This window comes from Physcomitrium patens, chromosome 1 (assembly GCF_059467195.1).
Source record: "Physcomitrium patens ecotype Gransden chromosome 1, ASM5946719v1, whole genome shotgun sequence".
Taxonomy (NCBI): Eukaryota; Viridiplantae; Streptophyta; class Bryopsida; order Funariales; family Funariaceae; genus Physcomitrium; species Physcomitrium patens.
Window position 1 is genome coordinate 2,549,402 of NC_143410.1, and position 15,684 is coordinate 2,565,085.

Genomic DNA, 15,684 nt, shown 5'->3' on the forward strand with positions numbered 1-15,684 from the left:
ATTTCTACACTTTAGAAATCAACAAAACATATAATTCGACAAGGAATAAATGCACAAGTACTAAATCAAAATCAAGTTAGTCGTTTTTAGCACCAGTATAAAGAAGCTCAATCAGAAGGTTGATGAAATTACATAGCAAATCATTTCGAAAAGAGAAGCACATTGAGTTCTTTTACTTTTGGTTCTTTCAATTATACTTTGTGAAATCACTTTCTTTTTTTCAACCAACTCCAGTTCTTAATTATCTTTTGTCCACTCATGAATACTTTCTTTAATTAAGTAGATAGACTTACTTTTCAGATTAAGATTTAAACTACAGAAGCTTGTGAAACATTAAATGGTTTCAAACTGAATTGACAAGCACATAATATATATATATATATATATATATATATATGTGTGTGTGTATAATTTGTTGGGTAGCCAGAGAATCCTCTGGCTTCACATGAACTCTGGAAACACTCAAGGCTTGACAGTGTGTCCCACTTTTGCAAGCAATTGTCTGCAAAAACTCTAGAAGATGTAAAGGTGCAGCACAATTTGCAGCAGGCTCTACAGCTAGTGCATTCTGTTAGCCCTCGGCAATCCCAAGGCCGATTCAAACTGTGAACAATGGAATTGAGAACTAAAAACCCTCAGTGTAGTCAACTCCGGTGAATGACAAGACAATTAGCCTAGTATTCTTATTGATAAGCTATTACAGAACATGCCCAAACTGCCCTTTCATGTCCCATCTCTCTGTCAACACTTGGATGTGCTATCCACCACGTTTTGGAGCTGTTTAAGTGCTACCGCACGTGCCTGATTCAGTAAAGAGCCCATGAGAAATCCCTCCAGTTCATTATATTGTAGATCTGCAACTCTACCCTTCTACCATGCGTTCGTTGGTTGAGCAGATTGGGAGGACCACCATCACTTGTGATAGCAGTGGACGCACTAAACTCAAAGATAGTATTCACATCTTCATACAAAGCAATCAATCCCCACATTCAAGGCTATTCCAATAGGCTCAATGCTGCTCGTGCAGCTATATGGTTTTGGTCTGGACCTCACTTGACTTCAGAAGCTCCTTGATTTTCATCTCCTTGTCCGCTTCGTAATCTTCCAGACGACCTGAGATTGCTCCATTCTCCCAACGAATTAAGGTTGGGACACCCTTCAGCTTGAAGCGGTCATCGCAGCGCAGAGGATGGTCAGAGGTACGCCATGTTGGCTTATCGCCCACATAAACACGCACCAGTGTCACGGGACTCTCACTCTCGTTCACGAGTTTGTAAATGATAGGCTCCGCCCTCACACAATCTGCACAAGTATGTGCCACATGTTTTGCTCACATATGTTGTCACAGCTTCGGTTATTGTTATGCATGGTGTGGCCCACCGTGAAAGTACTGTGCGATATGTAATTGCCAGATACCAATTTCGTATGTCAGAAAACTGTTACTTGTCTTAATGTAATCGAGAGAGAGCGAGAGAGAGAGAGAGCTAAGATATAGGAATTATACCAGGACACCAGCTTTTGCCCACCGAAGCAATGCGGTCACCGAGAAACAGAAGCAGCAGCACACCTGGTCCCTGCAATTCAGCTGTCTGGAAACCAACGCCAATTCAACATCAGAAGTTAGCAACTGGGGCTGATTAAATTGAAGGGAGTCAATGCCGTATCTGGAGGACGAATCCAATATTTCTTTAGTAGCAAAACGGAGATGGAATGTGCGTACGGCATTAGGGTCACAAATCATGGGTTATTGAAATCGTTTCTTCTCATCGTTTTCATCAACCCAACGGATTTGACGACACAACGGTCTGTCTACATGTCGGATACCAATTCGAAGTATACTCATACTCCAAAGTATTATCTGAAGAAAGTCACACAATTAAGCCCGAGGGAAGGAACTAATCGACGAACGACTCGAAAACATTTTAAAACCAAATTTTCAAAAAGAAACGAAGATCAAAAGGACATAAAAATCGAGGTTACAAGTTTCACATACACCTGCAAGAAGCATGTACTCGTGACAGTCCCACGCTACAAGATCGTCACAATACTAATTCCAGTCTCACACACAAGCCCACAACAAGCATGCAAGAAAAAGCCAATTTGGTGAAGCAAAATAGGTAAATCACTCTTATTCAATCGGATTGCGCACGCTTATTCCAAAAGAATCCCATCGCTAATCCCAAGAGCAGAAACTCGAGTTCGAAGACTACGGCGCCAGGGGCATATATGGCGCGGGTACCCACCTTCAAAATTGTCTCGAAGTCACCAAGTCCCGCATCCACAATTGCCGCAGGCATCTCGCCGGCTCACAAAAACGCCAAGACGTATGTCGAATGAGGTGCACACGTCTACTGATGATGAAGTCCTTTGTTTCAAAAACTGCTTTCGTGGATAACCAGCACTCTCCGATTTTGATCGTGCACTACCCGCATCCTACCGTCGCCACTTTCTCGAGGTTTGTCCCGTAAATTGTGAGTTTACGAAACCTTTTGCCTTCAAGGCAAGAAGAGAGAAAAGGGAGTAAAGCAAACAACTACGAAGAAAATAGAAAAATGCCATTTCATAGTTACGTCGTTACGACCAGATATTTTGTACAGTCTAAAAATGAAGAGTTAAAAATGAAGCGACTACATACAACATTGGTTTGACGTATCTAAAATGCCACTGAGAACCCTAAGAAATCCGATGGAGTAAAATCTTCATAGTTTTAGGGGTGCTTGTTTCTTTCAGATAGGTAATTAAATTATTTTTATCCGCACACTTTAAATGGTGAAGCCTCAAGGTCTCCGTATTCTTGTTGTAAGTCCCATGTGCTTCCAGCGACAGCTGGTCGTCGAGGCAACGGCGTTTTCTCTAACTCTTTTTTCTTTTTCTTTAGGAGATTTCCTGATATTATTATTTTTTTGGTCCACGTGGGCATGCTTTCTCATCAGGATCACGATTTGCTATGAGAAGGCTGCAAGCTAAGTGGCACAGGATAAGTTGTATATTTTGAGATGAAGGCTACAGGGTCTCATTTTCTGAAGTTTTTGAAGGACGCTTGGGCGTCGTGTTCCGAATTCTGGAGTCGAATTGCGGGGCAGTAGTTAGAAGCTAAGGGTTTTTGGGGGGATGCAATGTGGGCGTCTTGCTGCGATGTCTAAGTGAACACGGTTGGTTATCTTCCTGTTTCCCGTAGGCTGTCTGGGAAGGTTACATTCTTGAGAAGGTTTGGCGATAGCGATGGCGTTGGCGTGCTCTGCAACGCCTGTTGCTCTCCAAGTGCAAGAAACTTTGTGCCAGTCTGCGTGCCGAGCAGCAGCAGAGGGTCCTTCCCATGTAAACTGTGGCGTTTCGTGGGCTTCTTCCTTTGGGTCCGCCCGCTTATTTCATGCTGGTCCAATCAGATCAGGTGGCCTCTTCACACCATTCTATGCTTTCTGCAATATTAACCCTGCTTACTCTTTTGCCAGGTTTTATTCAATCAGAATTACACCACCTCTAAGGAATTTGTTTCTAATCATTTTTTTGCCCATTTTTTTGAGGTATTACAGTGGGGCTGCAGCGAAGGGTAAACTCTCCTGGCTTACATATTCGTGCTCACACCGAAACAGCAGAGGTGCCAGAAACCACCGACCGTGTGGCATGTCCAGCTGTGAAACCCGAGGTCGATCCATCAATTTTTGAGTCAGTGGACGTCCGTGTCGGCCTTATCGTAAGTACCTCCCACATAAGAATCGGTCGTCGATATTTGGGTTATTGATTAGGGTTCGGGTGGAGATTTTGTCTTATCTTTCTACTCTTTGAATTTCAGTTAGCTCAGCCAGAATATATAAGCTCATCGTTTTCTGTTGGTGTGCAGACAGATGCAAAGCCAGTGCAAGATGCGGAGATGACGGCTAAGCGTGGAAAGCCGACTTTGAGCCGAAAATTTCTGCAGCTCACGGTAATCTAAAACCCCTCCAAACCCCCCTCTCCCTTATCTCTCACTCATGTACATAACTATACACCAACTGCAGACAGAGGTGATCTGTACTTGACCCATTAACTTTGAGTGTCTCCTTCGCCGGTGGGAGCATTTTTTTTCACTCATTTCTGGGTTAGTGGATGTAAACATATTTCTGGGCTAGTCTTTTTTGTCACTATTTGATCTATGTTCGATAGCACATTTCGAACTCGTTGAGTGCAACCTTTTTTGAATCTGCATTAATCATATTATCATACTAATAGCACACCGTCTGTCTGGAACACATGCCGAGCCCACGCTTCGGCATCAGTGAAAATTGTGATTCGTTTAACATTGAGACTCTGTAGCATAGTGCCCCGTCGTCTTTCCAGGTCCCTATTCTACTTAAAAGAAGGAAAGTACTCATTGATTAATTCATTGTTTATGACTGGGATTGATGCAGGTGGACATAGGGTGTGAACAACGAACAATTGTGTCTGAGTGTAAGTACGTGATGGACGTCGAAGATGCGGTTGGCAAGAAAGTCCTCATTGTAGCAAATGTGCCACCAACTGAAGTCAACGGTATTAAGAGCCACGGTGAGCACACAGTTCATAGGTGTGAGTTCTTAATCACATCAGTTTTTTATAATCTTAGACTTATCTTTGTTGCCATACTTCTTGCAGGGGTAGTGCTTACTGGATTCAACTACGACCCCACTCCGATGCCACGCAGCTTTAAAGTCATTTTACCAGGCCTTGGCCGACTGCCCCCTGGCTCTCAGGTTAAGGGAGCTTGTTTTCCTTGATGACATGATGAAACCTCTCTTTTTTCACAGCTTCAGTTTTGGAATGTGTTAGATACAGACTGGCTTCTTGTACTCATTCTTCATGTGTTGTCTATATCAGTGCATGCGCTTTTGTTTGAAATGTTATGAGATGAGATTCATTACCACTTCCCTTAGATTCTTATCTTTGTAAGTTCGTGGTGAAGAAAGCTTGATGATAGCCCGCCTAAGGAGCAAGGATATCCCTCCTCTTGAATTCGTAGAATAGTATTACTGTCCTTTCAATTACAACCGCGAACAGTCTCAAACAGCCCTTAGATTTTGTCAGCAACTCAGCCATTTAGCATCCCAGCGATTACTTTGGAATTTGTACTTTTTATAGGTAATATGCTATGCTTCTCGATCTCAGAGTGGTCTCATGCAGTCAGTTGTCCTCCATTGTCTTCATCAGAATGTATTCCTTTAGAGTAGATGAACTTTTTTAAACTCATAAATCTCAAAATTTTGGTGGATTTGTCTAATCCAGTTTGATTGAACATCTTAACAGAAAAATATCAACTTTTATGCTTAAAAACAAAAAAAGATTGCGAAGGTCAACATAGCGAGTGTTTTCAAGGATCCACTGGTAACCAAGAAAATGAAAAATGATCACAGAAAAATGGCAAACTATTCTGTTGTGCAACACCTCAATGAAAGAAACACTTACATTATGGATGCTTTTTAAGAAATGAAAGAAACACCTACAAAGCATGATGACTTAGTGATTATAAATGGAACAAAATTGACGAAACTAACTTCCCATTCGTTTAATATGATTCAAAAAAAGACGCAATTGTACCTTAACATTTTAAAATTTTAATAATTCTAAAGTTATATAAATTTGAAGACATCCAGTGGTAAAACCTCATCTAAAATATTTTAAATTGTCAAGGATGTGAAAAGATTTCTGAACATAGACTTTAGAAAAGCATGACAGTTTTGAAAAGGATTTTGCAACATCACATCTGTCTCACTTTTGATTTCATTTTTTCTAATTGCACGTCGCCATAGTTATGTATGCTACTTGAAAATAGTATTAATTTGTGTGCAAATTTCATTAAAGGGGAAATTGGTACAACAATGATGAAACTGATCATTTGTACTGCACATCTCAAAATGAAAATTTAAATTTATGTTGTGTTTAAGTGCAAGAAAAATTACGATTCATGGAAGAAAACCAGCTCTACAACAATCATGGCCTTAGTATTTATTATTGTTCAATTATGAGATAAGTCACACATCACTTCATTTGATATGTCACTAGATCGCAAGACTTCTACTGCACACATGGCCTGTGTTGCCACACGAAGTGTTTGGATCAACATCTATGTTATGAACTAGTGCTGAAATTGATACAGTTTACTTTGAACTGATCAGATATTTAACTATTTCATTTATACTAGTTAAACCCGTCGTTATTTCTACATTAAAACTTAGCAACGATATTTAATTTTAAGGTATCTGGAACACACGATGTAGTATTCCCCTAAATAACGATCAAATACGACCTCAGAAGTTAATAAACGTGCTCTTGAGAAAATAGTAGTACCCAAAATGGAACGAATACTTCAGAGCACATTCAGCAGCATTACAAAAATATCAAGGAAAGCTCCCACATGTCACAAGATTCTCCTGTCCGGTTAAGCCAATTCGTAAATGGTCTCTAAGGTGAGAGATATTGAAATATCAAAACAGGCATATCCTCTGGCCAAGAGTTCAAGAAAGCTTCTGAGTTGAGCTATATGCCGTCCAGCTGTAAATGTGTATAGAATACGTATCATAGACTAACGACCTTAATGTCGTACCGCCAATTAAGAAGTGTTACGAAACCAGCCCAAGCGCAGTTGTGAAATGTCAGAATCCAGGCTGACGCCAGTGCAGAAAGATGAACAAAGGTGCTTGAAACTTCAGAAGAGCTTTGGCCCCATCACACTTGTGTTCCAAAATTCCGTTCATTGATTGTAAAGGATGAATACAGAGAGCCATGAACTAGTACAAGACCTAACTGGACCAGTCTAGTGTGTGGCAACAGCGGCATCAATAAAGGCTCGTCCCGCAGAGCGCTGGGCAAGAGGTCCGTGGCATCCGAGAAGCTGCAATACAAAAGGCATAAATTTTAAATAACGGAAAACAATGGAGCATTGATTGTAAAGATGCAATTGAGACTAAACCAAACGCAAGTGAAAACCAAGTAATCTGATGAAACCTAAACAGGAGCAGGCGATGAAAATCACATCGAAACCATTCTTACCTTGGCAGTGACACCATCATTCACCAAACGGTTTTCTTCCTTCCACTTGACGTAGTCCACTCTGGCGAACTTGGTGAATCCCCTGCAACCAAAAAATAAATCACCATAAATAACTAGCATAGTGACATGTCCGACAATAGAAAAACTTCACACAATGCTACGAACTGAAATCAACCGATTTAGGATCAATTTCACAATGGCATATGTTTGAAACCGATTTGTGCCTCGTAATTGATATGTTGTGAACTATCTCGCACAAAAACTTACAAAAGTGATACGCAAGAAACTGATTCACCAGTTCGCGATTGAAGTGCACCTCAAGAGAAAATGTTAAGACTCACCACTTCCTGCTGACGATGATCTTTTGACGACCAGGGAATTTGAACTTGGCACGGCGGAGTGCTTCCTGAGCGTGAACACCATTTTGGTCCTTGCAACGAACAGACAGCAACACCTGTCCAATAGCAACACGAGCACACACACCCTGTGGCTTTCCAAAAGCTCCCCTCATTCCTGTCTGAAGCCTATCCGCTCCAGCACACGAAAGCATCTTGTTGATACGGAGGACATGGAAGGGGTGCACACGCACACGCAGGTGGAAAGCATCCTTTCCTGCGTACTTGGTCATATACTTGTTGCAAGCAATACGAGCGGCCTCGAGGGCCTCGCTGGAGACGTTCTCCTTCTCCCAAGACACCAAGTGCACACAGTAAGGAAATTCATCGACTCCCTTCTTCTTCATGCCCACATCATAGATACGGATCTTAGGGTCAGGCACACCCCTGCAGAAGCGGGATTTGGGATAAGGCTTGTTCTTAATCTGCCTGTAGCATCTTGCCGGACCTACAAATCAAAAACAAACGCCAACACCGCACCACATCAACAACAGCGACAAATCACAACCACCCAGAGTCCTAAACCAGAACAGCCCTACACAATTCAATCTGCTCCAGCTAAAACACAAACACTCCAAAACCCTAAAACATAAACGAAGCCTACATCGAAACCCTACACACGACACGAAATGGGCACTTCGCGTGCAAGCGCAACAAACACTGAAGAAGTCGGGTGAAACTCACGACGGCCCATGACGACGGAGCCGGAGATTACGATTAGAGAAAAAACTGGTCAGAGCGACGGAGAAGGTGATTGAAGTAAGAGAGGGACGAGAGTGAAATTAGAACTGGGAGGCTTGGCACTACTTATGTAGCTCACGAGGAAGAGCAAAAATGGGGAAGAGAGGGGGGAGGTGGCTTACGGCGACCCATGGCGACGAAGGAGCGTGGCTACGTAGCTTCGAAGCTCAGCGTGGCACTGCAACAGCAAAAGGAAAGAGTGCGAGAAACCTCGTCCTCCTTTAAGTGTGTGCTCCTTCTTCAGCACCTCCCAACCCTAGCGCCGTTCCCCGTTCCCTGATTCGTTCCCTTATGGTTTCTCTTCTGCGTTCCCTTTTATGTTCCCTTATACGTTCCCTTCTCGTTTACTATATTCCTAACGTGGTGGTGGTCCATTTTAGTTTCTAATTAGTGTGGCCCACTCTAAATCCGACACTGGTTTTTCTTCTTCGTTTGATGGTGTCCACTCTTGTTACTTGCAATCACCTTTAGGGTTGCCTTTGGTCAGAATGAAATGATCTGTTCAAAAGTTGGTTGGGGATGGGTGATATTTTTAATAAGAATTAAATGTCGGGTAAGGAAAAAAAAAAGAAAGAAGAAGAAGTGTTTTGGGCATTCTGTAGGTGTTGTAAACCATGTATCTTGTGAGACAGTTCCACGTCGACTTAAGCTTTCTGTTGCCATTTTATCGCTTTATTATAATACATGCAGAATTATAATTTATATTGAAGACGTTGTGTGACGTAGAATTCTTACTTTTGTTTTTGTTTTTATTTTATTTTACTTTCAATCTCTGTCGTTGAAAAATGCATTTGCTGTTGATAATCGTTAAAATAAAATTTTCAACGTTAGTAAAGACCATGTTCCTTGTGAAAAGAGTACAAAAATACTTCATGAACCATAATCATGTTACAAAATGTTAGAAAAGTTTTACATGGGCTGACACACAAGGTCTAGCATTTGAATTCACAAACAGATGACATTTTACAAATAAACCAGGATTCGTATATATTATATTCGACAAACGAAAGTTGGTTTCCTGGAGGAGCTCAGACACAATGTCTTGTATACATGAGATACAACTTCTCGAATTCAGGCGTGGCACTTTGAAAAAATACTGTGCATGTAGTTCAAAACGATCAATGACAAATTCAACAGGCTCTTTAATATACACAACTGAACAGGTAGGTACAAAGTAGAACTTGTTAAAAAAAATCGTTCATGACGTGTACAGCTAGCAATAAACTAATGAACATGAAATTAATGATATTCCGGTGTTTGTAAATTCAGCACTAATTTACATTGCAAATGCTTCCTGCTGATGAATACAACTCTGTAGATGCACAATATGAGAACTTTGAGACATCAAGGGGAAAAATCTATATTACCAGCTAATTCGACAAGCATGAGGTTGGGAATTTCCAACCTGCTAGTCAGTGTCTACAACAGAAATGTGTCGGATGACTACCTGTTTGGACACCATCCCTCACTTCACAGTATGAAAAATGCCCAGTATTACTACAGATGTAAGTGTACATACAAAGCTAAGCCTTCCTGGTGAAGATGTAAAGTTCACCTTGCTGATCACGATTTATTCGCAGGGTTTCATCCAGGTAGAGTACTTCCCATTCGGCAGTTGATTGAAATTGTTGAGGTAAAGGGAAGCTTACGGGTGGCAAATCATCATCAAATAGAGTGCCTAGAATCTCCTTGGGACGAACTAAAAACGTGTCAAATGAGACAAGGCCAGCTTGTCCGTTACGTAGACTCTCCCAACTCCCTTGGATTGCAACCTCAACAAGTCCAAGAGGTCCTAATCTACAGGAGACATACACTAGTCGAGTTAGAAAAATCCCCCACTCATCAACAAAAAGATTAAAATTTGACCCAGATGTTTCCTAAACAAAAAACAAGGGTTATATAAATAAATAAATGAATAAATAAAATGCTTACTTGAATTTACAAAAGCATCATGCAAAAGAAGCAGTTGATTTAGTTCAGTCGACTTTGTAAAAGTACCTGAGCTCTGCAACATTTTTCGCCATGAGAAGAGAGCTTCCTGCCGTGTCAGCATCTATATTTACTATTGAGCCTGAGCCTTGATTCCAAACTTGCTGTCGTGGGTTATGTATCTCAACACCGGGTACTTGAGGTAAATCCCTATTTTGAAGAGGTTGTGATGTATACCTGCAAGAACCACGTCTGATTGTCATTTTACAGTTTTTCTGGCAAAGATAAGGTCACATAAAATAAGTTTGAAAAGTTTTTCACAGAATTATACAAAGATCCTACTAAAGTTTTTGAAATCAAACGTTACAAAACCAGTGCTTGCGAATGTTAAGCTAATCCCAAATCCATATTCGAACACATATCCTAGATAGGCAGAATGAATGAAGTTTTACACTAATTTCCATTCGCCGTCCAACTGTGGAGCAGCTGGAATGGTGGAAAAAGCATCATTAGCACTGCCAGATCTCATTGTTGACCCTGGGTCTCGAGGATTAAGTTGCACTTCATAACCAGGGTTCATAGTCTTCAACTGATTCACTATATCAGAGATTTCCGAGCTGTTCGACTGTGTTCCATTCTGCAATCGCTGCAGGGCAACCTGAACACAACAATTTGGATCATCTTAAATCATGAATTCCGTGATATTTTCTGAAATCAAGCCATTTAAAGATGCGAAGCTCGCTTGTCTACGAGAATTGTAGCAATTCTAACATTTCTCAAAATACTATACAGATTCTACATTCTAAAGCCGTAAACAGATAACGAGTTTGTTGCGAAATTATTACTCGCGGATAGAAACATTAAACAGAATTTGTAAGTACCTCTCCCATTGAATTGATGAGATCCATTAGAGATGCTTTCAATTTGATTCGTTCTAGTTCCCGACGCACTCGTTCAGCCTTTGCCTCGACTTCTTTAGAAACAACTAATCGCCTATCATCTCTGAACAAAAAGATTTGCACCTACGCATCATTAAATACTACCAAGATATATGCCAATATAAATCACGACAGGAAGATCCGACAATTAGAGTATAAATTGTTCTCTTCGTCCTATTCTGCATTGCTTGATCATCACAATAAAAATGAATACTCTGTGTAGAAGAGAAAGTAATTTTCCACCCGCACGATCAAAGTAACAAGCGTGGGAACGCAGCATTTCTTCGTTGGGAGATACCCTCCTGTAGGTCGAAATTCCCAAAAACCGTCCCCATTACCCCAAATAGATTGATAACAACATAATCTAAACAAGTAAGCATACCTTTCACGTGCATCTGCAGCTGCCGCGCTACTCCGAGCCCTCATTTGCCTGCGTAATCCAAGCAATGTCACAAGAGTGCCATCATTAATGAAGAAATACACAGTATTCGGTTCATCACGGTATAGAATCTATCAGAACTTGGAAAGTTGAACTCTTACACATTCATATCTGTACATGACCGATAGACTCTGACATGCAACAAAGTTGCAAAAATATCCAAAGCAAATGAGGGGACGCATCTTTCCTGTTAACTAGGGAATGATGAACAAAAAATTACCATGCCATAGGTAGAACTACTAGAGGTATGTAGATGAGCCATCTCTCGGTCAATCCCACAAGAGATTGCAGCTCAAACGCGGCAAACTGCACAACCATGCCAAGGAGTAGGATAATTTCAGTAACAGATCAGCACAGAATGCTGATAAGGAACAAATCGTCAGTGTATGCATTAATATTTTTCAACCGCTTTGGTCACGCATGCTGCAATAAAATACATGAGATGAATTTGTGAAAACGCAGCAACATCTGCACTCCATGTTCAAGTTGTGCGTGTTTATGATGAAGCACACACCCTCTCAGCTCCAACTTCGAATACACCTGCCACAGATGTGGACACTGATTCTTGTAGTCCCTGAGGTGAGAGATGGGTCACCTGAAGTACAATTTTCGTCCAATTTTAGAAAATCACAAACGACAATTAACAGATTCATCATGTGACAGAGGCGCTTTGGAGTAACATCTACATATTACACCCCAGAAAGTGCATACATGACCAAGCTTAAAACTTGTTATGGTGCCAAATTGTAACAGCATGTTCCGAAGTCGACCAAAGGACAGCTTAAGCTGCAGAGATCAATAATCAAGAAGAGAATTATTCAAGAGCAGTCCTAGAAAATAGTTATCTATTACAACAGTAGCACATTTCATGCTAAAAAGAGTCGAGGGACAGAACTAAGAACAGACCGCGTCCACTGCTGCGCTAATACCGTCAACTGCTGAGCCAATCGTATCAATGGCATTATCAAGCAATCCATTCCGCCATTTCTCGAAACTTTCCTACAGAATCAACGGCAAACTATCTGATTAGCACTAATTCTAACAAAACAAAGTTCGAACGACCGAACAACACTGCATAATAAATTCAACATGAATGTGCTATTAACGGCAATTCTAAACGACTCATTAACCCAAAACCATTTGTAGGAGTTTTCAACCGATATGTTTCATGGAACAATTCAAAAAGTACTGTCAAGAATCTCGTCATATCCAAGTTACAAAAAATAAAGGAGCGGTTGAAATTCATACTGGTTTTTCTATGATCTCCTTGATGTCCTTTTCCAACTCGTCCGGGTTTACCTGCTCATCCAAGATGCAGGCATCAGTGCTACGAATCTCGAAATTTAAGTGCTAGCGATTTTTCATGAAGTCAATCACAAACGAAACCAAACAAAACATTATTTGACGTTGATTGCATCACCACCTCACTATCGACATTGTAATTGCATGTACTATGACCCATGCGACATACTTCTTTACTTTCTATAAGGACAGAATGACATTATAAGATCTGGTAACCTTCATGTATAATGCACTCATATGCAATATGCTGCAGGAACAAAATGCTACAATGAGTGGTTTGCATACTCACGACAACTTGCCCGCTGACCACAGTCACCACTTTGTCAAGGACCTGCACGGGGGAAATAAAAAGCAGAGAAAAAGAAGCAACAAGAGTAAATCCTACAAGACTCGGTGGTCAAACCAATAATAATAGTCATACCTAACATGGGAATATCGACGAATTGCGCTTATGTATTAATTGAAACTTCACCTTAAAATTTAAGAGAAGGACTTCAAATGAAAGAGAACATCAATTCCAAGTATACAACAAAAGTCTACGCTTAGGTAGTATCAATAAAACTATAGCTGCCGTTTCCTAGTTACAACTAACGAAATCTTGGGCTACAATTTCACAAAATGTTTTTGCAGTCCTTTCAATTCGATGTAGTAGTATGAATAATGCTCTAAAGACCTCCTAGCCAACAATTAGTGACACAGTTTAAATTGATAAAAATAGTCGTTCATTAAAAACTCCGAAATGTATCTCCAATCACCATGTCAATACCTTGCTTGATTTGAATCCTCCGACCATCTTATCCATCAACATGCTCCCAGCCCGCATCTGCCAGAAACAGGGTGATAAAAAAGATCAACACGTCGCCTCGCAATGTAATACCCAGTAGCCAAGCCCACAGCACCAAACCAACCTCACGTTCTGCAAGAGTACTGGCAGCCCACCTCAAATTTTGCTCAGATTTCACCTACAAACCTTTTACAATGTAGCCACAACCTGCTTGCTAGATACTTACGTTAGCAATGGGGTTTGCAGATGCCATCGCTGCATCACTTGAGAATGTGACTACCTTGTCATTCATGTCGATCCCAGGGCCGAAAACAAGGAAGACTGAAGTCACAGCCTCAACAGCTTTCAATCTCCATCCCATCATCATTTCCTGCTCCTTCTCCTGTTTGGCGTCCGATGTTGAGACCTCAGTTGTGTAATCGTCATCTTGTGCTTGTGATCTGTAGCCACGAAGGAATTATTTAAAAACTCATCTTGCATATTTAACATGTGATATTTCGCCTTCTCAACAATCTCCTATACAGAGATTCATTCAGGTGAGTACCGTAAATAGAGTATCTAGTTCTTCGAGATAGCGCGAAGACTACAGGACCATGAATTAAATTACCATAAAAGAATTCTCAGAGTGGGGCATGTTTTGCTGAAGCTCGAAGCTGAGATTGCGTACCTTACTACTCTACGCGACTGTATGGCTGGCCGGGGACTGAATTGGTCACAATGTAACCTTCGTGAAAGCACTCTAATCCTCAAGTTTTCCATCTTCCGCATTCCAATCCCTGCTCTTACTAACCTAACCCTAGATTTTCCACGCTGCAATGAGAATTTTCCAATTTGAGGATCGAGCGCCCTGGCACTGCCGCTGCTGCCAATGCATGGTGAAGTGACACTCTCTGGTCCTACAAGGACTAGCATCTTATCTACAATGAGATTGAGAGGAATCGAGTGCGGTGACGTAGAAAAGGAGATCGAAGAAGCTGTAGGAAGCCAGAAGAAGCAGATACAACTCTCTGCAGCACCTTCAAAACCCAGAATCTCGCAACCCCGGTATGAAGATTCAGAAACTCTGAAGCTCCGTCAGGCCAAGCCGCTGAAGGGAAACTTGAACCAAATTCTCCAACTCGTAACGACAATCCTGCTTGCCTCAGATTTCATTCGGTAGTTCTAATCTCTGAATTCACCAACACAATCTCGGCAGCTCGACAGCCGATGACCCACCGGAACTTATCGCAACAACGGGCGAACAAGTATCCAACATAACATTTACTTACAAAAAAGAAAAAAATTCCCTCAATTGGTACCCCAGTTAGACGGTGCAACGAACACCAGAGGATTGTTGTGGAAGCTCAAGCACTTCCTGCACGGTTTGAAGAGTCGCCAGCAATTGCAAAGCTCCGGAGCTGGTTGTAACGAAAATAAGGGCTATCTACAACCGTAAGTAGTTGTTCCAATGAGGGGTTGAATGCAGGCGTGATGAGCTAGGAGCTTCTAAGGTAGAAACTGGGTGACATCTACAACTAAATGTGACGCAATGACAGAGCAGAGCTGAAGGGATTGAAATGAGAGGAGCGGAGGCGACGACGGCAGTGGAGCACACAAATGGGCGGCCCCTGATTTTCTCCACGTTTGAGCAGGTCGATTTAGTGTGACATCTGCAACTGGTGGGCCTCCCCTCTTGCTTTCCTCACTTTTCCTCCCCTTGCGTTGTAGCTCCACGTCTTGCGCAGCTAACTGTAACCCTCCAAATTCACAACCATAAGCATCTGTCTTTATCTCTTTCTCTTGCGTCGCAAATTTTGACACGAGCTACGTCACCAAGACCATCGTTGAACCAGATCGTCGTAGTGGATTGCCCACATTGTTTAATCCATTGTTTGATTTTGTATGCCAGTGGTTGAAATGTTACCCGCAGCGAATTTAAAACTTTCGGCAACTATTTGACAATAAATCTTATAATAAACTCGTGATGAAAGAGAGTCAAATTTTAGGAGTTATCGAATAGAATAAATTGAAGATACTCACGGAATTTAGGGTGATTGTGTTGCTAGTTACAAGGAAAAGCTTTATTACAAAATAGACAACAGTTTCAAAAAGTATACGAAGTTCAATATTATATCAGACTGTAGCGGAGAGAGTAAAATGTGAAAGGACCACTTC

The 15,684-nt window shown here is 41.3% G+C and overlaps 4 protein-coding genes across 6 annotated transcripts; 1 reads left to right on the forward strand and 3 right to left on the reverse strand.

Moving 5' to 3' along the window:
* Positions 1-649: 649 nt before the first annotated feature.
* LOC112292074 (thioredoxin-like protein Clot) lies at positions 650-2,322 on the reverse strand. The gene is made up of 3 exons (XM_024540214.3): positions 2,244-2,322; positions 1,505-1,589; positions 650-1,302 (listed from the first exon to the last, which is right to left on the reverse strand). The coding sequence occupies exons 1-3, from the start codon at positions 2,295-2,297 to the stop codon at positions 1,028-1,030; spliced, it is 414 nt and encodes a 137-aa protein (XP_024395982.1). The 5' UTR covers positions 2,298-2,322; the 3' UTR covers positions 650-1,027.
* A 706-nt stretch (positions 2,323-3,028) lies between these two features.
* On the forward strand, positions 3,029-5,472 carry LOC112292069 (uncharacterized). The gene is made up of 6 exons (XM_024540200.3): positions 3,029-3,391; positions 3,534-3,694; positions 3,842-3,925; positions 4,389-4,524; positions 4,612-4,709; positions 5,260-5,472. The coding sequence occupies exons 1-6, from the start codon at positions 3,223-3,225 to the stop codon at positions 5,281-5,283; spliced, it is 672 nt and encodes a 223-aa protein (XP_024395968.2). The 5' UTR covers positions 3,029-3,222; the 3' UTR covers positions 5,284-5,472.
* A 914-nt stretch (positions 5,473-6,386) lies between these two features.
* Positions 6,387-8,320, reverse strand: LOC112292063 (large ribosomal subunit protein uL16). 2 transcript variants are annotated; one of them, XM_024540176.3, is made up of 4 exons: positions 8,261-8,320; positions 7,344-7,845; positions 7,003-7,084; positions 6,387-6,844 (listed from the first exon to the last, which is right to left on the reverse strand). In XM_024540176.3, exons 1-4 carry the CDS (start codon positions 8,268-8,270, stop codon positions 6,767-6,769), a joined length of 672 nt encoding a protein of 223 aa, XP_024395944.1. In that variant the 5' UTR covers positions 8,271-8,320; the 3' UTR covers positions 6,387-6,766. The 2 variants fall into 2 exon arrangements, with proteins under 2 accessions (XP_024395944.1, XP_024395955.1); XM_024540187.3 differs by having other exon boundaries at positions 8,082-8,320.
* A 982-nt stretch (positions 8,321-9,302) lies between these two features.
* Positions 9,303-15,125, reverse strand: LOC112286911 (uncharacterized). Of its 2 annotated transcripts, none has more exons than XM_024529445.3 (13): positions 14,198-15,125; positions 13,811-13,970; positions 13,513-13,569; positions 13,036-13,077; positions 12,693-12,743; positions 12,351-12,443; positions 11,959-12,039; positions 11,665-11,750; positions 11,388-11,435; positions 10,949-11,069; positions 10,520-10,725; positions 10,137-10,304; positions 9,303-9,935 (listed from the first exon to the last, which is right to left on the reverse strand). In XM_024529445.3, the coding sequence occupies exons 1-13, from the start codon at positions 14,440-14,442 to the stop codon at positions 9,662-9,664; spliced, it is 1,632 nt and encodes a 543-aa protein (XP_024385213.1). In that variant the 5' UTR covers positions 14,443-15,125; the 3' UTR covers positions 9,303-9,661. The 2 variants fall into 2 exon arrangements, with proteins under 2 accessions (XP_024385213.1, XP_024385115.1); XM_024529347.3 differs by having other exon boundaries at positions 13,757-13,970; positions 14,198-15,103.
* Between the last annotated feature and the right edge of the window lie 559 nt (positions 15,126-15,684).